A 15,031-nucleotide genomic window follows, 5' to 3' on the forward strand; every position below is an offset into this window, starting at 1 on the left:
GCACTAAATTAATTTTACACTAAAAATATAACTTTACACAAATAAACTACAAAATTAAAACACTGAAGAACGATCTTCTTAACCTATAGCTTCACATAAATGCACGCTCACACTAAGTTTTCTTCACTAATTAACGACTTTCCATTTAATAATGCAGTCGATGACGACTCATTCTCACATATATCTGAGTGAATATGCGGCCATCGTTAAAAATTTCAATAAAACTGCGAAAATCTATGTTTAACTCTACTAACTCACGTGCTAAACTTCCCCCCTAACGATCAGCTGATTGCTTTCCCGCGCTCGTTACAGTACGGCCTGGACATCACGAAGGCAGTGACCGTACACTACACAACAAAGTGGATTAGAAGAGGGGAAGAATAGAACGATCTTTGATACTGTTAGATGACTCCTAATCCAGTCTGGGTTACCAAAGGAATTTTGGGGAGAAGCGGTTAATGACTGCAGTCATTTTAGGAAATAGGTTCCTATCCTCAGCAATAAATTTTCAGATACTGTATGAACTGTGGTTCAATAGGAAGGTGGATGAGGAAGAAATAGGTAGATACCTGCATTCCGTTTGTGATAAGTGAAGTTAGCCAAAATTGTTAAAAACCTAAGATTAGAAATTGGAAAGAGGTGAAGCATATCATGAGATGTCTATGTGGTACCGGTACTAGAGATTTAAAGTTATGTTTTAAAAATTGTGAAGAGTCCGTACAAATATTCTGTGATGCGGACTGAGGAGGAAGATTAGTGAGTGGGTATGTAAACACAGTGTCTTGTTATAGTACGAAACAGAGTTGTATCGCGAGATCTACCATGGCAATGGCAGAGGTATCTCGAGAAGTAACTTGGATGAAAGATTTGCTATCAGGGCTAGGGCTGGAAAGGTTTATGGATACACCTAGAAAAGTTTTTGCTGACGATGCAGCAGCAATTAAATTAAGCAAATACGATAATGTGAGTGAAAGGTCAAAACGTATTGACATCATGTATATAGAGAACTAGTAGAAAAGGGGTTCATTGAGTTTGTATATATAGCATCAGAGAGAAATGTTGCAGACTTGTTCACAAAGAATTTATCAAACAACAACCTTTATAGAATTGCAATGAGGGGATAACTGAAGTGTAGTCCTTTTTTACTTTTTTGAAAAATGGGGACGTGTTGGAATGCTGCGATTATTTTATAAAAATAAATAATATCGTACGTATATATCTTGTGTTAGTGGCTTGTTAGGTTGTGTGTTGTTAACTCAGGTGCATTACTCCTTGAAGAAGTTGAGTCGATTTGTCTACGTTGTTTGTTTTCTTTGAATTGCTAGATTTGTAGTTGTCGGCGACAAGATGAAGCTGGTGTTTTTGTTGTAAAATGTGTTTGCCTGAGCTGGTGTTATGACGTAAAATGAAGAGATATCAACAGTAAAGAGTGCATTTCCTTGTTACCGATACAGAAATACCATCGTTTTTTAAATTCTGAGCAACGCGCAGACAAACTCTTATTTTATATAGGCCTACATAGATGTGTACAGAACAGATCTCATTTCCAGTGTTGGGTAGCAAACGAGGAGAGCATCTCATTAGGAAGAAAGACGTGCATGAAGGGAGAATGAGGGGAAGTGGGGATCATCATCTCCACTAGATGGCAGGAGCCGTGTTCAGTAGTGAGACGACTCTCGATCGATGTAATGTTGAAAGCGTTAGTAACGGTGCCCGTGCGACGAAAAACGTGAAATTCCTTAATTGTGCCCAAAGTTGAAGGGCTGAAGCGTCCGCAGAGGTCTCAAATCGTGAGTCTCGGATGGCCCTTTCAAACTAAAAACTAAGAAAGCAAATTTCGAAAATCACTTCCGGCCTGAATGCAGTTCCGGAAAAACAGTCTAAAATCGCGTGTTTCTCGTTTTATTCAAATCCTAGCCAAATTAACTTATTTACATCATTCTTTCTGTAATGTGTTTATTGGTTCAGGCGTTTCTTGATTATTGAAAAACGTCCACACCGGATATACATTAGCACTCGTAAGTAAGGCAAACTGCTAATCTGGATAACGATGATTAGGAATACAATTCTCATACTTTACACCTCTCATATCTCTAGTTGCTTGCGTCAAGGCTACAAGTGTGGATATTTTTCGGCACAACTCGGCGCTGTTCTCTAGAAATTCTCTTGTTTATGTCTCGAATTTTCTATATCCTTGTATGGATCAAGTCATGAGGAAGATCGTGTGCACATTTCCCTGCATGAGCTAGACCCTGTGGCACTACAGCCTTGGCCCACCCAAATTATCTCTGTTTAGCCCGAAGCCGTGACGTGTGATCAGCGCGACGAATCCTCACGGTCGTTATTATTGGTTGTCCAGACCAGGACCTCACTTGTTCTCACGTAGGCTGTGTGTAGCTAACATCTAGATAGAAATCGGGTGCAAAATGCGAAGGAAATGCTGAGGATCACAGTGCTTATTTCAGCGGGGAAGGGGGTATATAATTCCCCTGTAAGTAAATTGCCCCCTCCCCTTGTTTGAATTCTGTTGTTATAACAAGAATGTTAACATCTGGCTTTCAGATGGACTTGCCACCGCTGCGTTGCTTTATTGCTCAAGGTGTGGCCGTCATTATATTAAGTGTTATTGCTGATGATTTTATGAAAATTTGCACACAAAAAACATTAATTTCAGTAATGTGTTCTACATTTTCCTCATTGTTTAATAATGAAAGAATGTCCGACTCCATGGCTAAATGGTTAGCAATCTGGCTCTTGGTCACAGGGATCCCTGGTTCGATTCGCGGCAGGATCGGGAATTTTAACCATCATTGGTTAATTTCGCTGGCACGGGAGCTGGGTGTATGTGTCGTCTTCATCATCATTTCATCCTCATCACGACGCACAGGTCGCGAATGGGCGTCAAATCAAAAGAACTGCATCTGGCGAGTCGAACATGTCCTCGGACACTCCCAGCACTAAAAGCCATACGTCATTTCATTTCAATGAAAGAATCCCGCCGGGCAATTTTATTGGGGAGGAACCTTTGAGATGAATGCGTCGGTGGTGGGAAAACCCCCCTTCCCTGCCCCTCCCCCCCCCCCGCCACGATTTCTCATTCTGGATAGAGATAGCAGATCTAGATAGAAATGGAACCCGCAGCATCTAGGATCACGTGTCATTACACTCTACTTTATGTCCTTGTTCTGAACAAAGATACTCAGGCATTGCTTTACGGAGCTGTACAACACCTTGCTTGGTCAACACTTGTTCTTCTTGAAACCTCTACCTGACTCAACCGTCACCTCATGTTTCTATCTTTGTCTTCATTCATGATCACACTAAGAAAAAGTAATAATACTAGTTTAATATTCTAAACCCAGCATCATCATAAAGTTTTTCCAGTGCTTACAACCGCGTATTACTTAACTGATAGCCAGCGTCCCTGCTGAAAGTGGTTTACGTATTTCCACAGCTTGCCGTATAATCCTAGTGTTCAGTGTGGGTAAGAGCTCGAACATCTTGGAACATGACATCATGATCTATTGACAGGGCGTGCTCAGCTGTTGCTGGCCGAGACGGATATTCCGTTATTTACTAAAATGGCTTTTATATTTTATAATGGATATTTCGTTGGTGTTCCTCGATCCGAGTACCATTGGACTGGCATGTTTGGCCAAGGTATACCTTACCGCAAGTACAGGGAATTTTGTGCACCCCAGGATGTAATAGTGGGGACAATTTGTCCTTGGTTTTACCTAAACTCATCAATTACTATTAGTGACGGTGTCAAACGCGGTTTTTACATTGTGCTCGCGGAGGACCTTGGCAATTCCATGTATGGTATTGTGAATGTAAGGTGGGTTCTTCTTTCTGTGAGCTGTGCTTTATGAATCTGTACATCGTTGTAACCAGACTTTGAAGTGTGTCCATCTTCTCTTGGATATTTGATGGCTCACAAATTCGTATCCCCCTCTCGGGGAGTTTCATGAGAATGCCCTGTTTTTATGCTGGATGGTGGTGGGAATCTGCATGGAGGTAGGCTTACACTAGACATTATGTCCTAAGGAGCGCTCCGGTTTCTTTCTTACTAGAACATCCAGGAAAGGAAGGCATCCGTCCGATTCCATCTCCATAGTGAATTTAATTGAAGGATGCTGCTGATTTAGGTTGCTTAGATGTAAACGAAGCCTTTTAGAACCTCCTGTATCGTATCGTCAACACACCTCCACCAAATCATACGTGTGATGGGCTGAAACAAATCTGTTGAATTATTTTATGGGGATAGTTATATCTCAAAAATTGATGTTACAGACGTGATAATTAGTATTTTGAATCTCCTTTCAAAATAAAGATACACGTACATTTTTTCGGAAAATCCACTGAGGGGGAGGGGCTGAAAAACGCGGTTGAATTTTTTTTATGCGGATACTTATATCTCAAAAACTGCAGATGTTACAGACGTGGAATCTCCTTTTAAAAAAGGAGACATGTTCGACTCCAGAGAGGGCTGTTTCTCACATGTAGCCTGGTCATCGTAGACCCAAAAGGCAATTTGCTAAGAACTACTGGGGTAAATGAAACTTAATTTTTCGGTTAGTTTTTATACTTTGGGAATTTGTAGAAAATATCTTAGTGCAGTAGCGAGGAACGGTTACTTTTATCGAATTACGAAATCCAGCTGGTCGATTATACTTTAATTTAGATATTATAGTCAATGCGGACGTTCAAATTTGAATTTCATTTCTTGTAATTATTGGTATTTATAGCGAACTGGGCATGTTAAAAATACGTGATGATGGTTACCACAATGAGACCACACGACTCTGGGAATGTATTGTATAGATGGAAACTACCGAGTGAATGGCTGTGCGGTTTGGGTTCGAACCCCACTGTCCGCAGCCATGAAGATGGTTTTCCGTCGTTTCTTATTTTCACACCAGGCAAATGCTGGGATTGTACCTTCCTTCCCACTCCTACGCCTTTCCCATCCCATCGTCGCCATAAGACGTGCGTGTGGCGTAAAGCAAGAAGAGAGTGTACAGCCAATGGCAACACTTTGAAGGGAACAAAAAAAAATAAGGCAATCATATCACTGAGACCACACAGCACCCGATTTTGAGAACATCGCAGCTGAATTTTTAAAGAGAGTGGCGATTATCACAGCCATTTGCAATAAAATATGGAGACAGGGCAAATGGCCGGCTGATTGGGTTAAAGCCATCTTCATTCCTCTACATAAAAAGCTCTCCGCAATGAAATGAGATAATTACAGGAGCTAATCTCGCACAGGCTCCAAACTTACCTTACTTCACACATTCTCCTGTGGGTGGGGCAACATCCACGGTAATCCCTGCCTGTCGTAAGGGACCCTTACCTGAGTCCTGGGATTGCTTCCACTTGTGCCAGGCTCCTCGCTTTCATCTGTGCTATCCGACCTCACTTGGTCAACTCTTGTTCTTTTCTTTTCGACGGCGACGGTGTTAAGTTTGCGAATTAATGTCCTTGGTGGCCCTTGTCTTCCTTTGGTCGATATCTTCATTTTTCTAAGTGCCGGATCCCTTCCATTTTTTCCCTCTGATTAGTGTTGCCAGTTTTACAGTGACCAGCACCTCCCCTGGAACTAGACGGCGCTAAGGAACGCCCTGGCTCTATTACGGGGAAAGATAAGACTTACCTTCTCGACAGAATCCATCACCCCCTGAATGCTGATCTCAACTGGATCGAGTCAGGGTGCCACCGACCTTTATACCCAGTACATGGAACTCTTAAGGTCGACCACAGAGTGTTGAGTCGAGGTCATCAGTCCCTTGCACTGCGAGGCAACGGGAAGGAAGCTATGCAGAATGATGAGCGACATTTAAGAGTTTTGTGACCTTAGCATGTGTGCAGCGAATTCAGGGCAATGCGAATTCACTTTCGCTGACCTCCGTACGTGGAGCTGCAACGCAAGCCTTGCTGGCCTGAAGTGCAAATTAGCTGGGTTGCCACCAAGACGGCTGTGCTTCGAATCCCGAACAAGGTTATGTCGCGACTTCTGGTTCGGATTCCACAGGTGATTGGAGGTCTCCTGACTCTGATCACTTGCTGTCTTCAAAGGGAGGTGTTCGCTATCATTCGTAAATAATAATAATAATAATAATAATAATAATAATAATAATAATAATAATAATAATAATAATAATAATAATAATAATAATAACGTTATTTTGCTTTACATCCCACTAAGTACTTTTGCGGTTTTCGGAGACGCCGAGGTGGGGGAATTCAGTCCCGCAGGAGTTTGCTGCCAGTCAATCTACCAACATGAGGCTGTCGTATTTGAGCATATTCAAATACCAGTGGACTGAGCCAGGATCGAACGTGCTAAGTTATCTTTCGTAAGAGACCAATGGGCTCTTAACTTGGCGACCACGAGACTTCTAGCTGAGAGTGGGATTGCTTCCGTTTAGGCTCCTCTCTGGGTCAACATCTGCTCTCTTCCGATCTTCACGATATTATATTTACGAAGTCTTAGGGAGTGTTTCGTTTCCACACCTTTCGTGGCTCTTCTTTTTCTTTCACCGATACTGTTATTTTTCGAAGGATTGGTCTGTTATCTTTAAAAAACTGGTTTACGTCGCACCGATACAGATAGGTCTTACGGTGACGATGGGACAGGGAAGTGTTAGGAATGGGAAGGAAGCGGCCGTGTCCTTAATTTAGGTAAAACCCCAGTATTTGTCTGGTGTGAAAATGGGACACCATCAGGGCTGCTGACATTGGGGTTCGAACCCAAGCTGACCCAGAGCACGCGGCCACTTGCTGGTCACATACTTTCTGTGTTTATGGCTTTTTTATACCTTGAGATTAAAAAAGAATACAACGTTTTTGCCTGACGTACTATTACGAAAAAATGTGCTTTTTGTATTCCTATCTGAAGAAAAAATTACGTTAAGTCAGTACCGTAGTCTTTTAGTAAGTAGTATACATTCTGGTAGCAATTTCATGCTTCTAGCTTAAATATTTCCTAAGAAAAATCTCCCTAGCTGTTGAGAAATTAATTTTTGCCATAAGTGTGTTATGTTCCGCCTGGCGAGCGAGACAGACGTATCAGTAGGAGAATTAAGTGTTTAGCTTAACAGTATTTCTATTTTTCCTGAATACTGAAGCTGTCTGGTCTCGGAAAATTCAGTATCGCGCTGCGTTGTATTGAGTCGAAAAATGTGAAGTCCAGTTGATGTTTCTCTATATAAAATATGAGTTTTGTTTGTACATCGCTCAGAATTCAAAAAGAATGGTATTTCTGAATCAGTCGTGTCCACACTAACAAGGAAATGCACTTCTTAATTTTCAGTCATTTCTCTCTGTACGGGCATCACAACATTTTTACCTTACTGGCTATAACAGAGATATTCATGAATTTCGATATTTGCTGCCACGTCCATATCAAAGCGGAGCCACGAGAAAATTGGTGAACAGTCGAGGACATCAGTCCCTTGCACTGCGAGGCAACGGGAAGGAAGCTATGAAGAATGATGGGCGACATTTAGGAGTTTTGTGACCTTACCATGTGTGCAGCGAATTCAGGGCAATGCGAATTCACTTTCGCTGACCTCCGCACGTGGAGCTGCAACGCAAGCCTTGCTGGCCTGAAGTGCAAATTAGCTGGGTTGCCACCAAGACGGCTGTGCTTCGAATCCCGAACAAGGTTATGTCGCGACTTCTGGTTCGGATTCCACAGGTGATTGGAGGTCTCCTGACTCTGATCACTTGCTGTCTTCAAAGGGAGGTGTTCGCTATCATTCGTAAATAATAATAATAATAATAATAATAATAATAATAATAATAATAATAATAATAATAATAATAATAATAACGTTATTTTGCTTTACATCCCACTAAGTACTTTTGCGGTTTTCGGAGACGCCGAGGTGGGGGAATTCAGTCCCGCAGGAGTTTGCTGCCAGTCAATCTACCAACATGAGGCTGTCGTATTTGAGCATATTCAAATACCAGTGGACTGAGCCAGGATCGAACGTGCCAAGTTATCTTTCGTAAGAGACCAATGGGCTCTTAACTTGGCGACCACGGGACTTCTAGTTGAGAGTGGGATTGCTTCCGTTTAGGCTCCTCTCTGGGTCAACATCTGCTCTCTTCCGATCTTCACGATATTATATTTACGAAGTCTTAGGGAGTGTTTCGTTTCCACACCTTTCGTGGCTCTTCTTTTTCTTTCACCGATACTGTTATTTTTCGAAGGATTGGTCTGTTATCTTTAAAAAACTGGTTTACGTCGCACCGATACAGATAGGTCTTACGGTGACGATGGGACAGGGAAGTGTTAGGAATGGGAAGAAAGCGGCCGTGTCCTTAATTTAGGTAAAACCCCAGTATTTGTCTGGTGTGAAAATGGGACACCATCAGGGCTGCTGACATTGGGGTTCGAACCCAAGCTGACCCAGAGCACGCGGCCACTTGCTGGTCACACACTTTCTGTGTTTATGGCTTTTTTATACCTTGAGATTAAAAAAGAATACAACGTTTTTGCCTGACGTACTATTACGAAAAAATGTGCTTTTTGTATTCCTATCTGAAGAAAAAATTACGTTAAGTCAGTACCGTAGTCTTTTAGTAAGTAGTATACATTCTGGTAGCAATTTCATGCTTCTAGCTTAAATATTTCCTAAGAAAAATCTCCCTAGCTGTTGAGAAATTAATTTTTGCCATAAGTGTGTTATGTTCCGCCTGGCGAGCGAGACAGACGTATCAGTAGGAGAATTAAGTTTTTAGCTTAACAGTATTTCTATTTTTCCTGAATACTGAAGCTGTCTGGTCTCGGAAAATTCAGTATCGCGCTGCGTTGTATTGAGTCGAAAAATGTGAAGTCCAGTTGATGTTAGTCTCTCTATATAAAATATGAGTTTTGTTTGTACATCGCTCAGAATTCAAAAAGAATGGTATTTCTGAATCAGTCGTGTCCACACTAACAAGGAAATGTACTTCTTAATTTTCAGTCATTTCTGTCTGTACGGGCATCACAACATTTTTACCTTACTGGCTATAACAGAGATATTCATGAATTTCGATATTTGCTGCCACGTCCATATCAAAGCGGAGCCACGAGAAAATTGGTGAACAGAATTTAATGAACATCGGTGTGTAAAGTTGGGGAATAAAGCGCTACAGTCCACGCTGTAAATAACTTTATTCTCGCTGGATGAAATGGTAGTTTAGGGGAAGGTGCCTAAAATGGAATTTTTATATACCTACCTATGTTATTAAGCAACTTAATAAAATCTTATTCACAACGTGTACAAGACTTCATCTAGAATTCTGTATACAATGTAGAATTCCGTGGCGAAGCACGAGTACGCCAGCTCGTTATTTAACAAGTCTTAACAGCCAGTCAATTGAATACATGCTAGTTCAAATGTTAAGAATCCAGAGTTTACGACATGATGTAGAGAAGTGAAGACAGTAGATGTTCCACGACTTATATCCGCTGTCTGTTAGGGGACTATGATGGTGGTTTCACGCGACATCTAACAAAATGTGTCGACAAGGGTGATACATCTCACGACGTCAATAACCAGTGAGTCATCAAATCAAAATCGCTTTGCAAATGAGGTGTCTACCTCGGTGGTAAATCGTACACAAAAATGCATTATTATCAAGCAATGAATTTTAAATTAACAAGAGAAGAAGCCTAGAGTCATTTTATTATGCGGACTAGTTCAAAGGAAATATATCATAAACCTTTTACGGCAGATTGTTACTCAGAGGCCTTGAGTCGTATCTATTGATGAGAGCAACATGACTTGGACTGGTGGAGTCCTACAGTCGACTTTTGGAATGCCGTGAGCAAGATAGCGACGATAGAGCGAGAAAACACCGCAACATTCTAGGAAACTGCTGCGACAAGAAGATAAACTACTCCAGCATTTAGCAGCTTCAGTAAATTGGACAGGGTATTTAAATTACCGACAGAAGTGTCATACCGAATTATGCAAGACCATATTGATAAACTTGGAACAGTTCTTTCCATTAATGATAAGACCGGTTATGGTAAAGAATCCAACCATCGATAATTCACTTGTCGGCGCCGTGAAATGCTATTATGAAGGTGGTCAAATACGCTAGCCTCGTGTCGGTATATTTACTGGCACGTAAAAGAACTCCTGCGGACTAAATTCCGGCATCTCAGCGTCTCCGAAAACCGTCAAAAAGTAGTTGCTGGAACGTAAAGCCAATAACATTATTATTAAATGCTATTAGATATATTCACACTGACACTGAACAGCAATGACTATAGTCGTAATATTAAAAGATACGTTTTGATACTTCAGTTCATAGGGAGATCCTCCCCCGTGGTTGGGAGTGGTAGAATAACTCACCTGTCGTAAGAGGCGACTAAATGGGCGTCAGGGGCTCTGAACTTGGGAGCGTGGGTTGGCAACCACGAGGCCCTTAGCTGAGTCCTGACATTGCTTCTATCTACTTATGCCAGACTCGTGACTTTCATCTATCTTAGCTGATTTCCCTTGGTCAACTCTTGTTCTTTTCAGACCCCAACCGTATCAGGTTATGAGACCCACTTTCTCGCCCTTCGTGGTTCTTGTCTTTCTCTGACCGATATCTTCATTTTTCTAAGTGTCGGATCCCTTCCAAGTTTTCTCTCTGATTAGTGTTAATAGAGGATGGTTACCAAGTTGTACTTCCTCTTGGAACAATCACCACCACTTCTTAGAGGGAGGTCCTTTTTACGGGAGTAGGGGGTATGGTTGCCATGGAAACACGGGCGGACCCAGTGTGCTTGCTATGGAGATAAACCGGCTCGCGTTGCTTGCAGCTGCCAAACCTCTCACACAGCGGTCTGGATGAAGGATCAAGTTTAGCCGGAAGTGAAGAGAAGGAGGGAGAAATGTGACAGCGCTATCTGTCAAAACGCTTCTTTCAATATTACGGGTACAGGAGAGCGCAGAGCAACCATGTTTACTTGGTGACTGAGGGGTGATGACTTCATTTCTGATGTCGTAGGCTGTTAGAGAGACAGGGAATTCATATCCATAATCTAAGTACGAATTTTCGCGATTGCGCATGCGCAACAAATTTAATTGTAGACAAGAAAATGTTCGTGACGCCGTGCCCTTGTGGTATACCTGCGAGAAGGTGACAAGCCAGGGCAGCGGTCTTTACGAGCACATGCACGTAATGGACTGTTAAACAATTGCATACCATGGCGTATAAAACTAGTCAAATTTAGTTAAATTATTCACAAAATATAATCACATGATCTCCTCTTTATGTGATTGAGCAGGTAAGTTATGTGAACGGTATCCCTACACTGTAATCCTATTGAAACAGTCCGCCACATCTAACATTTTTGAGGTTGAATGGTGTTGGTCGAGGAAGGAAGGTCGTGATCACAGTACCAATTAACGGCTCGTGTGTAGTAAACTGTGCGATGAAACGCACCTCGCGTGTGATTTGAAATAATTCAAGTATGCTGTCCGCTCACAATAGTACTAATCACTAGTAAAGCAGAACCATGGTGTTCCTCCTACAGTGGTACTAATCACAGGTAATGTAAACCCATGGTACGTCACACACAATGGCACCACTCGCAGGTAGCACAACCCCACGGCGTTTCGCACTTAAGGGCACCACTCGCAGGTAGCACAACCCGATGGGGTAAGGGCACCACTCGCAGGTAGCACAACCCCACGGCGTAAGGGCACCACTCGCAGGTAGCACAACCCGATGGGGTAAGGGCACCACTCGCAGGTAGCACAACCCCACGGCGTAAGGGCACCACTCGCAGGTAGCACAACCCGATGGGGTAAGGGCACCACTCGCAGGTAGCACAACCCGATGGGGTAAGGCCACCACTCGCAGGTAGCACAACCCCATGGCGTTTCGCACTTAAGGGCACCACTCACAGGTAGCACAACCCCATGGCGTTTCGTCCTTAAGGGCACCACTCACAGGTAGCACAAACCCAAGACATTTCGCCCTTAAGGGCACCACTCGCAGGTAGCACAAACCCAAGACATTTCGCCCTTAAGGGCACCACTCGCAGGTAGCACAAACCCACGACATTTCGCCCTTAAGGGCACCACTCGCAGGTAGCACAAACCCACGGCGTTTCGCCCTTAAGGGCACCACTCGCAGGTAGCACAACCACATGGCGTTTCGCCCTTAAGGGCACCACTCGCAGGTAGCACAACCCCATGGCGTTTCGCCCTTAAGGGCACCACTCACAGGTAGCACAACCACATGGCGTTTCGCCCTTAAGGGCACCACTCGCAGGTAGCACAACCCCATGGCGTAAGGGCACCACTGGCAGGTAGCACAACCCCATGGCGTTTCGCCCTTAAGGGCACCACTCGCAGGTAGCACAACCCCACGGCGTTTCGCACTTAAGGGCACCACTCGCAGGTAGCACAGCCCCACGGCGTTTCGCCCTTAAGGGCACCACTCGCAGGTAGCACAGCCCCACGGCGTTTCGCCCTTAAGGGCACCACTCGCAGGTAGCACAACCACATGGCGTTTCGCCCTTAAGGGCACCACTCGCAGGTAGCACAACCCCATGGCGTTTCGCCCTTAAGGGCACCACTCACAGGTAGCACAACCACATGGCGTTTCGCCCTTAAGGGCACCACTCGCAGGTAGCACAACCCCATGGCGTAAGGGCACCACTGGCAGGTAGCACAACCCCATGGCGTTTCGCCCTTAAGGGCACCACTCGCAGGTAGCACAGCCCCACGGCGTTTCGCACTTAAGGGCACCACTCGCAGGTAGCACAGCCCCACGGCGTTTCGCACTTAAGGGCACCACTCGCAGGTAGCACAGCCCCACGGCGTTTCGCACTTAAGGGCACCACTCGCAGGTAGCACAGCCCCACGGCGTTTCGCACTTAAGGGCACCACTCGCAGGTAGCACAGCCCCACGGCGTTTCGCACTTAAGGGCACCACTCGCAGGTAGCACAACCCCATGGCGTTTCGCACTTAAGGGCACCACTCGCAGGTAGCACAGCCCCACGGCGTTTCGCACTTAAGGGCACCACTCACAGGTAGCACAACCCCATGGCGTAAGGGCACCACTCGCAGGTAGCACAGCCCCACGGCGTTTCGCACTTAAGGGCACCACTCGCAGGTAGCACAACCCCATGGCGTAAGGGCACCACTCGCAGGTAGCACAGCCCCACGGCGTTTCGCACTTAAGGGCACCACTCGCAGGTAGCACAGCCCCACGGCGTTTCGCACTTAAGGGCACCACTCGCAGGTAGCACAGCCCCACGGCGTTTCGCACTTAAGGGCACCACTCGCAGGTAGCACAGCCCCATGGCGTAAGGGCACCACTTACAAGCAACGCGGACCTGTATCGCTCCTCACCTGTGTGTACTAATCACGTACGCCGGTATTCCCATTGTGTTCCTCACTTGGTGGAACTAATCACCGGCCACGTATACACATGGGTCACTCACACGGTGGTACTAATCATAGGCAATGTAGACCAACGGTGTATCGCACGTTATGGTAACGCCCACAGGCAACAAAATCCCATGGTGTTCCTCGCATAATAAAACTACTCTCTAGCAAGGCAGACCAGTGGTTTTCCTCAAATGGTGGTACTAACCGCAAGCAACGCAGACCCATGCTGTTGCTCATAGGTAACAACAGACCATACTGAACACAGCGGAATACACATGACCTCTTTCACAAGGAACACTCAGACCCATAATGTGTCGCACAGAATGGCACTGCACAAGTAAATGGAAGCAGCTAAAGGCCCCGTGGTCGCCAGCCCACGCTCACAAGTTGAGAGCCCCTGGGGCCCCTTTTAGTCGCCTCTTACGACAAGCAGGGGTGTATTAGAATGTGCCAAAACACCGACACCGTTATGAGTAAAACCAAACCATTTAGGAGCTGTAACACAGGATTGCAGGGAAGCCAAAAATACTGTAGAACGAGACGCAAAGTAATAAATTTGCTTTTCTCGACTCCGACAGGCTTGAGAAGAAACAAACAATTCAGCCATATACACTACCAAACGAATCATTACGGCAAGTAGGGACCGTGACATCTGTCTATTCCTGCTTCTTCCTCGGTGCCTTCTATGGAGGTCTTAGAAAAAGACGGCAATCATCGCGGACCTTTGAACTGTACTCACTGCTCGTCATAACTGAACAAAGCGGGCGGATGTGGGGGTTCTAGTCGTTTCTGGCGGTTTTATAGCTGCCATTTAATGGGGAATACTATCCCACGGTTGGCAACACTGACTTGAAGGGATGAACTATGATGTCATAAACATGGCTACCATCATAGCTCTTGGCAAATATTTTCATTTAATGATCACTCACGAATTGCGTAAATCATTTACGTGTGTAAGATCCTTCTTTGGACTCGCCCTTTAGTGAAGACATTCCTGAAACCCGAATTGGCGATGGTCGACTTCATTACAGGACCTGCAATATGAACACAGCTAAGCCATGTTCAATGACTGCCGCCCTTGCAACTTCCCAAACGCTGCTACCTTACTCCGATATGGTTCGCCTATTTCCTTCACTGGGACGCGCAAGGTAGAATGTCATCAATCCGCACTGAGACTTAAACAAAATCACATATGAAATGAGCCAAGGTACACATTTAAACACGTGTACAGTTCAGTATCTGAAGATATACAGTAATGCAATACGGTATTAGGCCCTACAAAATACAGACTAACCAGTGCAGTACAAAATTATAACATGGTTATCAAAGCATACTTTCATTGACCACACTCTTCGACATTAATTTCTGTAATAATTAACTCACGCACATGCCTCAAATGTCCGTAATACGCAGATATGTTTGTTATCTTCAACGTATTTAACGACAATGTTCAGATGGTCCTTAAGTTCACTAAGTTTTGGCTTAGGGTTAATAATGTTATCTGCTTCATCCTGGTCATATTCATGCGTTTCACATCTTTCTGCAGCGATCACACTTTCAACGATGTTCTCCTCTGTATGGTTCGTAACTCAACTTTATACTGTAATTGAATTTATTTGATTATTATTATTATTAT

The 15,031-nt window shown here is 44.3% G+C and overlaps 1 protein-coding gene across 3 annotated transcripts in view; it reads right to left on the reverse strand.

The window, feature by feature from the left end:
* Positions 1-15,031, reverse strand: part of LOC136884865 (pyridoxine/pyridoxamine 5'-phosphate oxidase) — a 159,215-nt gene that overhangs the window by 60,708 nt on the left and 83,476 nt on the right. Inside the window, exon 1 of one of the 3 annotated variants that reach the window (XM_067157155.2) lies at positions 5,657-5,683. The exons of the other annotated variants lie outside the window; for them this stretch is intronic. Within the exon in view, the coding sequence (XP_067013256.1) occupies positions 5,657-5,674 (18 nt within the window). The 5' untranslated portion in view covers positions 5,675-5,683. Of the gene's footprint in view, positions 1-5,656; positions 5,684-15,031 lie in introns of those variants that run through there. 3 annotated transcript variants of the gene reach the window in all.

The sequence above is a fragment of the Anabrus simplex genome, chromosome 13 (genome assembly GCF_040414725.1).
Source record: "Anabrus simplex isolate iqAnaSimp1 chromosome 13, ASM4041472v1, whole genome shotgun sequence".
Taxonomy (NCBI): Eukaryota; Metazoa; Arthropoda; class Insecta; order Orthoptera; family Tettigoniidae; genus Anabrus; species Anabrus simplex.